We start from the raw sequence: 13,978 nt of genomic DNA, 5'->3' as shown, positions 1-13,978 counted from the left end.
AAAAACTGCAGGTCTGCCATGTTTAGGAGTACCTTTTGTGATGTCACTGGCCAAATTACGAAAAAAAATGTTGGAAGTATCTTTGTTTTCTTCAGTTCTGACGTGAAATCGATACATTTGGTGACATAAATACATACATCTTTACTCAGTTATGTTTTTATTATCTTATGTTAGCCATTTATTTGTCTTCTTGAAATATTCTTTGCTATGATCTGTTTTTTGTTCACATAAAGAAACATACGACTCCAGTAGTCACGTGATACTTAAAAAAAAAAAAAAGGAATGGGCGGGAAGCTCGTGGACGCCTCGTGCGTGCAGCAGCTCGCGACCCGCCCTGAGCGGACACGTCAGCGGGAACACGCAGCGACTGACAGATTGTGCGCCCAGGATAGCGGTTTGTTGATAGTCGAGATCGCTGAACTTTGCCTCTCTGGATGGTGTGTGTCCATTTGCATGTCCGCAGCGTGTCGCCCCGCCGCCTTGTCTCGCAGGATTTTTTTTTTTGGTTAGTTTTTTTCCTGTAAGGAATTGTCAAGTCAAACCAAGGTGAGAGAGGGACTTATGTTGTGCCACTGCCGTTGCACAATGCTCGCTGCTCTGCATGCGCTCTGAGCTGAGACGACGTGTTGAGAAAAGCTTCTGGTGGTGAGTGGAAGTTGTGGCTCTTTTGTTTGTCCAATCGGCTCTGAAATCCATATTCTCCATCTCTATCGTCTCTGGTTTTCTTTTTGAGCTTACACAAAAGCATGTTTGTTTTTTTGTTTGTTTTTTTAAACCTTCCTCTTTTATTCCTGCTTGTGTTTACATTGTGTAGCTAAAGCGTGGTATTGGTGGTTGTGGTGTATTTACAGAATGGCTTCTTAAAAACAAACACTTGCTCACCAAACCTCTTTAGATTTTTGTTTGTTTTTTTTCTGTGCAGGTCACTGTAGGGTAACATCATGACAGGGGACGCAGTGGTTTTGAGGGGTCTGAGCTGGATAAAGCAGGCAGCTAGCAGAGGCAGCCTGAGCAGCCCCAACAACCACAGGCTGGTAAGCATCCATCCCACCATCAGATCACCAGGGGTGGGCAGTGAGCTGTACAAAGTACATGAATCCACTCTGCAGCTGCAGAGTGGATTCATGTTTCTTCCATGAATGCATTTCTCCACAGGATGCACTATGGTGCTGTTCTCTGAGTAAAACAATATATATGAGTATATGTAAAAGGCTAAGGACATGTGCATTGATTCATGCACAAGAATGGTATTGTTAGAGATGCACCGAACCGATATTAATATCCATGTCGGTTTCGATATTGGAAAAAATCGGTGGCATTGTGTCTGATCTGTTCGGTTTAATTCTATGCGTTGTTTTCTGAGTGTTTTATTATTTATTTTGCATTATGTTTGATGGACTTTCTGAACCATTTGAAAAAATTTGCAGTTTATGTTTTTACATTTTTGGCAAAGTTGGTCAACCTTTTGTTTTTGTCAGTTTCTTTAGTATTCATTTTACACTGACTGGACAAATTAAAGTTGTGTTTTAACATGTTTGACAAAGCTTGTGAAGTTTTTGGTGTATCACAGTGCAGAGTTATCAGATAAATTTGTCTGTCTTTAAAAAAAGAAATTGTTTTAAGTCGATTTTGCGCCGTTTTTCTGTATCGGATCGGTATCAGTCGATACTAGATCTCAGATATCGGTATCGGAAGTGAAAAAAGTGTATCGGTGCGTCTCTACCTCTTCTTTTTCTGTTTGCTCCAAAACTACTCCGTCCAAAACCTGCAGCTCGGGTTTTCTGCTTCTGTGTGTCGGAGTCTGGCCTTGATGATAACAGAAACTCGCTGGGAGAAACCTGATTGGTGCGTCTTGCGTCGTCACTTTGAATAACTGTTATGGATTTTCTTCAAGCGCGTTTCATGTTTATATTTCACATGCAGCTGCATGTAAGCCTGCAGAGACGGTGCTTTGCCTTAGCTGACGTTGAACAGCTACCATTGTCTCTTATTCGGTGTAGCTTTTGTAGTTGCTCTACTTTGCAAACCTGATGGGGGCCCAGGTTGGAAACTCATTGTGTTGACCCCACTGCGTTTCCCCCAGGGCTTCAAAAACTGATTTTGATTTCAGTTTTGCTAGAGTTGTGTTTTTGTACCTAGAACGTCCAGTTTTTTTTTTTTGTTTGTTTGTTTTTTTTTTTTTTTTTTATCTCTAAAGGATTCAATGATGTGCTTTTTTTGATGACTCAAAAGATCCTATTTTTTTATTTAGCCATAAATAAAGATAAATTGAAATGCATGGATGAAGTTATCTAACCAAAAAAAAAAAGAGAAAACGGCGAGTTTTTTTGATATGTCATCATAATTACTTCATTTTAGAACCCGAGAGACCAAAGCAACCCCACAGCATGATAACACCTGCACCGTGTTTTACTGTAAAAACAGCACGCTTTTTGTTTGGTAGCTTAATTTTTACATATATGAACCCTGGATTCCTAAAATGTTAAATTTTAACTCCCCTCACTGGCCAGGTCACTGGTTCGTCACAAGACCAAAATCCAACCATTCACAAGCGCACACACACACACTCTTACTTATAATTAAGAATTTCCAGTTAACCTAATCCAACGCGTGCCTGGAGAAAAACCAGACATACGACGAGATGCAAACGATTGCGATTTGAACCCAGCAGCACTAACCACTGGCCTGCAGTGAACTTTTGAATTTTTTATTTTTTTTGCAAACATCTCTTCTCAGAAGCCTTTGTTACAGACATTTTGTATCCTGTTTTGTTTCCATTCGTCAGTCTTCATGTCCGTGAACAGCTTCACGTGGTTCGCACTGCAGTGGGCGGTATGTGCCCAAACAAACACTTCAGTTTCGTTTCGGTTGCTATGAGATGCTTATGTCTCGATGACCTTGAGTAAAAATATCACAGTTTCTGACACTTGTAACTAAAAAAAAGCAGAAGATGATCTAATTGTTTTTGTTTCTAACAAAAAAAGCAACAGCAATTCCTACTGATGTTGAAATAACATAACATAGTGAGTATTAAAGTTATCTATCCATCTATTCCATAGATAGCTGTGTTTTTGTTTTTTACTGTTTTCATTTTGATACCTAGACTTTAAATGAAACAAATATCTTTTTTTTTTTTTTTGAAGATTACATTTTTGGGAAATCTGGATATTTTTTTCCGCACCAATATTTCCACAGTTATGACTGATTGTTTGACTGGCGTGTTTTACATTTTCTATTTATGTAGATTTTCAGTTTAGGTCAACTGTACGGTGGAACATTAGTGTCAGGCTTTTTTTTTTTTTCTTAATTACAAGAATAAAGTAGTAATATCACCTGAATGAAGTTGTAATTTCATGAGAACTCCGACAAGAAAATAAAATGAAGAATGCTGAGCATACTGTGAAGTTACACTTTGGTATCAGTTTTACAGATAGTAGATAACTATTTTAACACATAAGTATCAAATTATTATCATCAGCAGGACTTTGAGATGATTGAGCAACGATTCAGTGTATTTCAAAGAAAACCACACACACACCGAGGTCTATCAGCTTTTATTCCTCATTAAAATGAATTTTTCTGAAATAAAAACCATTTATAGTCTGGAAAATAGAAGAAAGCAAGTGGAAAAAATTAGGTCAAAAACGGATCTGGAATATATATATATATATATATATACATAAAGAGATTTTATTTTTAGCATGAGCTAGGGCTGGACGACAGAAAAAATTTACGAAACAGCTACGTTTCTCTTTATAGTTGCTTCGTTTCAGCAAGCTGACCAGCAGTGCGCAGCAACATTTGGGGGAGGGAAATCGTCAGTGTCACGTAAATAAAACAAACGATAGCTAGCTAAACATCTACTTTATTTATTCTGCTATATAAGTCCTTAAAGAACCACCAGACCACAACCTCACTTTTCTTTCTCATTAATTGTCTAATTTTCTGAGTGGACGGCGTTCCTGAGTGCAGTCATGTGCCACAGCTTCCTCTCTCCTGTTTTTCTTCGACAGACGTTCAACAAGCAGATGGACTGCAGCGTCCTCAGAGCCTCGCCGGCTCAGTTCCTCAGATACTCCACCGTGGGGTCGTACCTCAGCTCCTGCTTGGCCGGAGGGCTGAGCAACGCTCACGGGGCCTGTGGCGGAAGACCCAGTGCTGGACACACGAGGTACCGCAGGAACTGGTCGGGTCAGCTGTACTCTGGACACACGCGGCTCTTTAACCAGGACAACTCCACAGTGGGGCGGCTGACGGCAGAGGACATCGAAAAAGCAAGAAGCGCCAAGAAAACCGAAGCGAAGCAATATAAACAAGCGGTAGGTAGTGTGTCTTTAAAAGACAGTAAATAATGCCGGGTTTTTAGGATTGAAGGGCTGATGAATACAAGAAGTAAAACAAAGTTCTTTTGTTGTTTAAGTTTAGTCCTCTTTTTGTTCAGCTGAGTGAAAATGCTCGGGAGAGGAAAGTGCCGGTCACACGGATAGGAAGGCTGGTCAATTTTGGAAGTAAGTGTTTTTGTTTTCTTTTTATGTAAGAGATCTGTGGCTGATTTCCAATGTTTTTGTTTTTAAAATCAGTGAGTATTTCCTAGAAAATGATGGGTTTACCTTAATCACATTTCCAGAAATGCTGCCAAATCCAGAATGTTAAATTAGACATAAATTTTAAAAAAAGAAGAAAAAAAAAAACTGAGCAACTTTGCAGTACTTCACTCAGCCTTCCTGCTATTTACTGTGATTGTCTCTGGATTATTTTGAAAATTTGACTAAATTTCTCCAAGACGGACCAAATTGAAGTCGCATTACTTGACCATCAACATGACCAACATCCTCCAAAACCTAATCCTCAAATTTAGGTCTTAAAAATATTTTTTTATAGAAGATGCCCCAAAATAACATTTAGAAATCTTTTAAATTTGTTGTTTCTTTCATCAAAAATTGCTTTAATTAAAAAAAAAAAATGTTTTTATTTTTTTTATGAATCTTAACTTTCATTTGTTGTAGTTTTGGGTTCTGGGTGACGAAATCCCCAGAAGAGCAAACGTTCTGGTGGGAACCAATTTACTGCCGGACCTTGAACCTTGTTGTTGTTTGTGCTGGGAAATTAAATGAAATTCATTACCTACCATCTCATTTATCATAAAAAAAAACACGTATAAATCATGTTTAACAAGGTTAAGCTTGAAAACAGGAGCTATAATTAATATTTCCACATGTAGCAGATGTGTAAACATTGAAGGGAAGCGACATACTTTGAAAAGTGATCAACTCGCATGTGAGAGCTGGAAAAAAAATCCACTTTAAGTTGATATAGTTATATTTAACCAGCTTATTTTAAAAGTTAACTCACTGTAGTTTAACTTTGGAAATTTTGTGGCTGTTTCAAATGATGACATTAAGTTACTGTAAATGACGGGGACGCCTGTATGTGGGAAACAACAACATGATTTTAAGCTGAAAATCTTCCAATTCAGCTCACCGCTTTACGTCTCGGTGCATCGTCACTTTTCTTCCTCCTGCAGCGACACGTCGGTACCGAAAGTGACTGGCAGGGCATGAAACCGTACCGCAGACTCGGCCTTTCATCCGTATCTTTGAGCCACGTTTGTCCCCAAGCCTGTGCTGTGCAGCCGGTGTGAGATCACCTGGCAGCTCAGCTCTCTGTCTGGACGGTTAATCACCGTTTTCACGTTTTCTTCTTTGACCCTGAAAATTATTCTTTCTCCTTTTGTGCTTTTTTTTTTAATGTTTGCGTTTCCCAAAATAAGTTCAGTGACTCAGAAATAAAAAAATACTGTAATAATCCTTAGCGACTGTCACATTTCATTAGGTAACACAATAATTTCTGGGCAGAAAAAAAAATTGAGCAAGTAGATTGTGCAATCTTCCTCCGCAGCTGCAAAGGCTCATGGGAGAATAACAAGTTGGTTTACAGGAGATCACCAAGAGTAAGTTTGTTATGAAAGTTCAAACCTCAGCTACCAGAAAGCCAGAGTCTTTAGTTTTGTTTCATTGAAGTGTGAACAGAACAAAGTTTCATTATAGATTCAGTACAGAGAGAGTGAACTCGTCTTAGTCAGCAGTTTTGTTTTGTTTTTTTTGCTGACTCGCTACCTCACAAGAATGGAAGTTCAGGCTATCAGCAGCTGAGGGAAAAGTTTCCGGGACGTGCCGACAGTCCGGCTAATTTAAAAAACACCTCTGGTTTTCTCTTGGCTTCAGTTTCACCCCCTCCAGTTTGAGAAACCCCGTTATCGCCTCCGTCATCAAAGTCCAACTCGCCCCTGTGGGACTTCCAGGCTGCTGATCTCGACCTCCATTCTCGCCGAGCATCGCCTCTGTTTGATCCTCGCGGTTTCTCTCCGCAGGTCTGGCGGTCGGACTCGGCATCGGCGCGATCGCGGACATGGCTAAGAAGAGTTTCAAGCTCAAACAACCAGGTAACAGGAAGTGAAGTGATGTTTAGTTTGTCGCTCAGTTGGCCTGGTGGAGCTGCTGCTGATCTCACACAGCAGGAGTTTAGTTTGAGTCGACTTATCAGTGAGCAGCACCAGGCCAGATAAGCAATGAGACGAGCTCTGGGTTGAGAATTGTGCTTCTGTTTGTGTCGACAATAGACGTGTTGGGAATCCTGCTCCTGGATTTTCTGTTCTGCTTAAAATCTTAAATCTAAAGGAACTAAAAAGCAAAGCATCCCCACAGCATACTGCTGCCACCACTTTGTGCTAAAGTTCTTAAATGAATCTTTTCAGAACAGCTGTGATATACAAGTGGACTCTGTTTACATGTCAGCTGCACTTGATTTTATTTGACTTTGTCAAGATGGGGGCAGCTATTGTCATGCAATGTAAATAAAATACTCTAAAATTTGTGCCAAAATGTGGAAAAGTTCAACAGGTGTCAATATTTATCGTAAGACTTTAAAGAACAGAGTCTGACCTCTGCTTTACTGAGGGTCAACGAGCCACTCAACAAAACCCGACAACAGGACGTTCTTTGAAGCACCATGCAGGGATAATCAGACAGCTGACGTGTTCTGAAATGTGCTCATTTTTGCATTTTTTTATGTATTTTTTTAAATGTTTTTTTCAAAGGGAACAAAAAGGCCGTCCTGGACTCGAATCCCTTCCTCTCTGAGGCGAATGCTGAAAGAATTGTTCGGACACTTTGCAAAGTTCGAGGAGCGGCTTTGAAAATGGGCCAAATGCTCAGCATTCAAGGTGAGGATAGATGGTTTCCTTTCTGTAAGCTACATTTCCTGTAAAACTCTCAATGATTTCTTTATTGATGCTACTTGAGCTGCTGCACAATATGAATCCATATGAGGCTGTGTGTAAACAAAGCTTCGGTTAACGTCTGTCGGGGCTTCAGTTTCTTTAACCAACAAGCTGGATTCCTTTATCAGCGCTGAAAATAACCTGCTGAACATACGGAGCGCCATTCCAGCTGAGCTGTTAGCCGTTGCAGGCAGCAGCTTAAGCCGACTCTGAGGTCGGTGGTGTTCACACCACACGCTTACATTAGGCTGCTGTTTTAGCTCCCGTGCTTTTCGCCCATGCCGCTGTCAAGTGTTTGTCATGTGATCTCAGTGACTGAAGCATTTGATGTGTGAAACATAAACCCCCCGTTTTCTGAAAGATAAACCCCTCCTGCAGCCGGTCGAAATCCCACATGGACAGTCGCCAGCGTTTGTTTTGAAGGTGTTTCCTGAAACGGCCATTTTCTCGCTATCAGGTTTCAACTTGTTCCTCTAGCTGGGGAAACAACCATTTAAGTAAGAAAGATTTAAGAGGGGGGCGAAAAAAATCACGTTAAGCGTGTGTGTATTATGAAACACACAGCTTGTATTTATGTTTTTATTTGCGAATGTACATTTTGGTCAACTCACGTTTTGTTTTTCAGGAGACTGCCTTGACTTGTTTTATGGATTTTAAAGTATGCTGTCATGCGACCTTTGAACTGCTGAGGCTACGGACCATATCTGCTGATTGTTCTATTTCCAGCTTCTAAGACTTGCAACGGATCAGACTTACTCTTAGGATTTTGTAGACTTCTATGTTATTAAAAAAAAACATAAAAATGTTGATTGACATCTAATCTACATAGAAGACATGTTCTTCTTGACAGCTTAATGAGATGTGTGTGTCTGGGTTTGGTCAAAATTCCACAGGGTTCCTGTAATGGCACCCTCATGGTTCTAGAATGTTCTTTTTGTGGTCCATAGGTGCACTCTTCCTCCTGTGCTGTCAAAACAAAGTGACGGTTGGTGCTTTTTACAGTCACTAGAAAAGAAAACAACATTTCTCCTTTAACCAAAGAAAGAGTGAACTATTCTTCTCTTGTCCAGCTGAACAGCACTGCTTTCCAAATAAGTTTAGAGTTCATATAGAAGCTACAGTTAGCTTAAGCATGTAGCGACATAAAGCTAATAGCTGTTTCTGTTAGCTTGAGGTGAGTCTTTTCCACTGTGTGCAGTAAATTCTCACTTGATGTCAAAACACATTTCTGAGTTCATAGAGCAGTGATGAAAATGTAAATATTTGCTAAATGTAGCCAAAGCTACATTTGCCTTAGCTGTTAGGTAAATGAAGCTAAAAATCTGGCTATTAGCCGTGTGAGGTTTCCGTTAGCTTTGCCTAAATGTAGCTTTTTTTCAAACAAATAGACAAATAAAAGTTGTGTCTAATACTTGGTTATATCTTTTGAGGTATAAAAATAACGGTGTTAGCCTGTTAGCTAAAACTTTTATTGCATCAGGCAGCAAACGAATTTACACAAGGACTGGGATTAAAGTTAATTTAACCCCATTAGCTTGCTTACATTTGTTTTCTGGTTTTCCTCCATCAGACGACGCCTTTATCAATCCTCAGCTGGCTAAGATCTTCGAGCGGGTCCGACAGAGCGCAGACTTCATGCCCACTAAACAGATGATGGTACAATTATTTCAATTAGCAGTACAAAAAAAATATTTAGCTTCCAGTCTCTTCAATACAGCTTTGTTTGTTTGTTTTTTCCTCATCTGCCTCCAGAAAATCATCACTAACGATCTGGGCCCGAACTGGAGGGACAGCCTGGAGTACTTCGAAGAGAAGCCGTTTGCCGCCGCCTCCATTGGTCAGGTTCACTTCGGGAGGCTGAAGGACGGCAGAGAGGTGGCCATGAAGATTCAGGTGAGCGTGGTGTTTACGCAGGAGCGAATCATCCGAGCACATCGTGTCCGCGTTCTGCAAACTGATGCCCAAATGTCCCGCCAGTACCCGGGAATCGCCAAGAGCATAAAGAGCGACGTGAATAACATCATGACTGCACTGAGTTTAAGCAACGCTCTGCCTGAAGGTAACATTGTTGGAGGAGTTGTTTTTTTTATCGCCTGCAAGATAACAGCTGCTATTGTGTGCAGGCGGTCACGCCTGATAATACCTGTGTGCCAACCGAGAACACCTTGTCATGTATTTCACCTCAAATTCACAGGTTTGTTTCCAGAACATCTTATTGAGGTCATGAGTCGTGAGCTAGCTTGGGAGTGTGATTACATAAGGGAGGCAAACTGTGCCAGAACGTTTCAGTAAGTCCTTCATTTTTTTTCTTTTTTTTCTGGCAGATATTATAATGCGTTTATGTTGATCTTTTAGAAGTTAATTAATGACAGTCAAAGCATTTCTGATTCAGCTTCTCATATTACATTTTGTGTTTTATATCTGCTTGAATTGTGATAATTCACAATTCAAGCAGATATAATCTGGGACATAATTCTTGTCTGTTGTGCAGAAAAGAGCAAATCATAAGTTAAATCTTATTATAATCATGATTTATAATTATCTTAAATTACAAAAAAAAAAACTTCAGGTAGTAACATTGATAATGGGTTAAAGCAGGGGTGTCCAAAGTGTGGCTCAAGGACCATTTGTAGTTCCCTGAAGGATTTTAGAGATAACTTTTTCTAAAAATATATAAATATATGTATATTAGGTCTGAAAAATAGATTTCCATTTATTAGCAAAGTTTTTCATTCATCTTAATGTTGGAGTAACTAGAAACTCAATAGCAAATCTTACAGCCCATATAAGAAAATAATCAACAGGTGGCTAACTGGGTAGCATTAATTTTTTCATCTCATGTTGAGTTTATGTAAAGTTTTGGCTCTTTTAAAGCTTCATATGCTCTGATAGTAAAGCCTTGACATCCCTCCAGGTACAGTAAGTCAAAGTTCAAACATCGCCTCTGACTTTCAGTCCGTCTTTGAAATCTGAGTCTGAAACCGTTTGTAGTTTTGAAACGGAAATTGTCTGCCAGAGTAGTTTCTGTTGTTTCCCTTTTATTGAACTTAACCTGAACATCTGCAGGTTTGAAAAGTGAACCTCCTGAAGCCTTGTGCTGTAGAAACCGGCCTCCGCTTCTCTTTCCCCTTCGTGTTCTCCAGGATCCCTGGCTGCAGCCTGCAGAGCTGAATGCCGCGTTCAGTGACAAACTGTTAATTTCCCAAGAGCTTGAGTTGATTTATGCTGGGAGTTAAGCAGAGGAAAAGGCTGATAATTTCATCAAAGTAAAAAAAAAAATAGAAAGTAGTATTTTAAAAATGCCACTGATAGCCTTGAGCCTGACATGCCGGGGTCTGTCTTTATTGGACAAAAGCAGAGCAGGTTTCACATTAGGACGGCTGCTCAGCGGACGAGAGTCAACACTGAGGTATTTCTCTGCGGACAGAGAGAAACCTCCCTGGGGAGTTTGGTGCAGACTTACAGCTGGGTCAGCTGTCAGCTCTGGGTTCGACCACAAACAGCTCAACGATTAAAACCCTTTACAGTCGAGAGCATTCGTTGAAATCGGACCAATCTTTGCGGCCTTTTATATTTGACCTTGCGCGCCTCTCTCTGCGTGGCAGGCAGCTGCTGAAGGATCACCCGTTTTTCTACGTGCCCGATGTGATCGACGAGCTCAGCAGGGAGCGGGTCCTCACCACGACGCTGGTGTCCGGTTTCCCGCTGGACAAGGCCACGGACCTTCCTCAGGAGCTTAGGAATGAGGTACGCCTCGGAGATTTCAGGGCACGCCGGGCCGAGTCAATGTCGACGCGTCGGTCCTTGTTGAAGTGTGAAATATAACCGGGTTTGATCCACAAACACGGCATTCGACTTTTATTTCCCCACATTTTTTTTTTCACAGCATAACCACAAACTTTCATTTTCTTTTTTCCTTTTTTTACTTTCACATTAAACGGAGCACAAAATACTTTTACAAATGCTCAGTAAAAACAAAATGACACCTGGATTTTAGAATAAAGGTGGCGACACATCATGTCTTCCACAGGACTTCCTGTAGCACCAAACCTGTGGAAGAACCTGGCTGCAACCAACGATTAATTTAGTAATCGAATATTCTGACAATTAATTGTTCAAAAAAAATTGACTCTTTCTGCAGATTTTTCATTTAACAATGTAAGCTTATTTTGTACAATATTCAAAATATATTGAAATACACATCAACAAATAATTCAATTACTTTTTTAAAATAAGAAAACAAACAGTTTGGGCAATAAAATGTTCATTTTCTTATTTAAAAAAGCTTCATTATTTGTAGCAAAGGATGCATCTGAAAAAAACATTTCTAACATCAACATGTGAAAAGCTGTTTGTGCTTAACATCAATGCAGCGTATTGCTGATATGGTGAATCAACTAATAACTAAATAGAAAAATGTGCTTAATATGAGATTTATTTTTATTTGATTTTTTGCAGAATTTGAACCAGGTGAAGCTAAAACTATGCCGCTTTAAGACTTTTTTGGGTAGAACATATTCACAAAGATTTGTTTTTTTATCTTAAATCCAAAATTTATGTATTTTTTTGTACAGTTTTGTCTTAATTACGGACATTTGTCTCTATATTCCAGTTAACGATTAATCAGTTACTAAATTAGCTGATTATTTCATAATCGATCCATTATGATTCATCGCGATAATCGGTTTAATCGTGGAACCTTTTACGTGGAAAGTTCCAGTGTGGTTAATGTTGTCCTTGTGAGTATCAGATGTTATTATATAATATGTAGCATTAGTATTAATATAACTCCTAATAGCTGCTTGTTTCCTCTCCCCAGATCTGTGAGCAGATCCTGATTTTATGCCTCAGGGAGCTGTTTGAGTTCAGATTCATGCAGACCGATCCAAACTGGTCCAACTTCTTCTACGACCCACAGGCCCATAAGGTTGGTCAACCCGAGCGTCGCTGGTGTAAGACGTCTTCCCGTCCCGGCGGTGAGTGACGGGTCGTCTCGTTTCCCTGTTTTCAGGTCGCGCTGTTGGACTTTGGAGCTACAAGAGGATTTGACAAGAAATTCACCGACATGTACATCGAGGTAAGAAGTGTGGGAATCAAACTTTTACTGTTTACTGCTGCTGTACGGTGGGTCAAATAAGCAAAAAAAAAAAAAAAAAGGAACAAATCTAGCCTCTGTGCCCTTTTTTTTTTTTTTTTCCCCCATAAAATAAAACCACATTTGGTTCCAGAGGAGTTTTGTTATCCTGCAGTAAAATAACATCTTCAGAAATGTGCTGTGTGTTATAACACTTTGTGCTGAAAACCTGAATTTGCATAATTTGACATTATTTGGGTTGAAAGCTTACTGTTCACTGATTACGACCAGGAGAGTGTCTTAGTAGTCCATGAACTGCCTGATAAATAATAATAAATAATAAAGACTTCTCCGTGTTTGCGGCTCCAGCAGGTTCATTTTTAGTCTTTTTATTCTTTGTCAAAAGAAAAAAAAAGAAGGGTTACACTTTGCGAGCAAATACAATATTTACGGTTATAGTGAGACAGATTCTCTATACAGGCGCACAGCTGGGAAAGCCTTGAGCGTTTAAACTTTCCTTCTGGCTTTATTTGTTGATCAGAGGACAGAACATCCCTTTGTGTGGACGTGAATCCTCTAGAATAAGAACAGCCGTCCTTCTGTGGGAGGAGGATGGTCTCGTCTTAGCCTTGAAGGAGCTCACAGCTCAAGACACAAAACAAAAACAAATCATTTGTTACTTATTCAGTTCAGTCAGAAACTCATAGTAAAAACAGAATGCAGAGGACGTGTTTCTGCTTTCTTGGAATAATGTTAAAAAAGTCACATCAGTGGCATCTGTAACAGGAAGTTGAAACGTTTTCGGTTCAGTTTATTTATATGGAAAAACATTTACAGTGAGGAAGTAGGTTCAGTGTATCGTAGAGGGTCAAAAGTGGCACCATAAGAGACAGGTTTTAAAAATGATAATGAAAAAGAAAACCTTCAATAAATGCCTCAATAAATCTGTTATTTCAAAAATACTTGCTGTATTTTTTTACATGATTTGGCAAGTCAGGAGCGACTGGTGGTTCCCACCCCCCCTTGCTATGATGACACATTTTTGACAAAAAAAAAAAGTTGTCTTTAAGAGCAGGTTCATCTTTTTACCTGCGTTTCCTGAATTGGATCATTTCCAAGTAGCTTGTGTATTTTCCATACAGTTGTGTGTTTTTCCATGTGAGCTGGGTAACTGTTTGTTTTTATCGATCTGTGCAGCACTTTGAGCTGCTTTTCGTATTAAGGGTACTTTATAAATAAAATTGATTGATAATGCAACTTGTAGTCTGGAAAATACTGTAGTTGAATGATTAAATGTGTAAATTGTTCACTAGAATTAAATGTCATTATTTGTTGATTATTTCATAGTCCTGTGAATTGATCTGCACACAGTAATGTGAGTGGGTGGGACTAACACGGCTACGGACGAGGAGATTGGTCCGCAGCTCTACTGCTGTTCAGGTTAGCCAATCAGAAGTCAGGGTTTGTTTGAGGAGCTGTATAGTTTCATGACTTTATCACAGGAAGAATGAAATAATAATTTAAACTATATATATATATATATATATATATATATATATATATATATATATATATATATGTGTGTTTTTTATAGATATCTACAGAGTGTGGAGATAACAAAGCCC

At 39.5% G+C, this 13,978-nt stretch overlaps 1 protein-coding gene across 4 annotated transcripts in view; it reads left to right on the top strand.

Moving 5' to 3' along the window:
- Positions 1-308: 308 nt before the first annotated feature.
- Positions 309-13,978, top strand: part of coq8ab (coenzyme Q8A, genome duplicate b) — a 20,534-nt gene continuing 6,864 nt past the window's right edge. The window contains exons 1-13 of one of the 4 annotated variants that reach the window (XM_015060900.1): positions 309-645; positions 923-1,034; positions 4,029-4,319; positions 4,442-4,508; positions 6,371-6,442; positions 7,097-7,222; positions 8,850-8,935; positions 9,032-9,172; positions 9,257-9,338; positions 9,474-9,567; positions 10,885-11,026; positions 12,099-12,206; positions 12,291-12,356. In XM_015060900.1, the coding sequence (XP_014916386.1) occupies positions 942-1,034; positions 4,029-4,319; positions 4,442-4,508; positions 6,371-6,442; positions 7,097-7,222; positions 8,850-8,935; positions 9,032-9,172; positions 9,257-9,338; positions 9,474-9,567; positions 10,885-11,026; positions 12,099-12,206; positions 12,291-12,356 (1,368 nt within the window). In that variant the 5' untranslated portion in view covers positions 309-645; positions 923-941. Of the gene's footprint in view, positions 646-922; positions 1,035-4,013; positions 4,320-4,441; positions 4,509-6,370; positions 6,443-7,096; positions 7,223-8,849; positions 8,936-9,031; positions 9,173-9,256; positions 9,339-9,473; positions 9,568-10,884; positions 11,027-12,098; positions 12,207-12,290; positions 12,357-13,978 lie in introns of all 4 variants that reach the window. The other 3 variants (XM_015060899.1, XM_015060898.1, XM_015060895.1) reach the window with 3 other exon arrangements.

Source organism: Poecilia latipinna, unplaced genomic scaffold, assembly GCF_001443285.1.
Source record: "Poecilia latipinna isolate Pla-1442-1.1 unplaced genomic scaffold, P_latipinna-1.0 Scaffold1755, whole genome shotgun sequence".
NCBI lineage: Eukaryota > Metazoa > Chordata > Actinopteri > Cyprinodontiformes > Poeciliidae > Poecilia > Poecilia latipinna.
The sequence above is the reverse complement of the archived record's forward strand: the minus strand, read 5'-3'. Positions and strand labels throughout refer to the sequence as shown.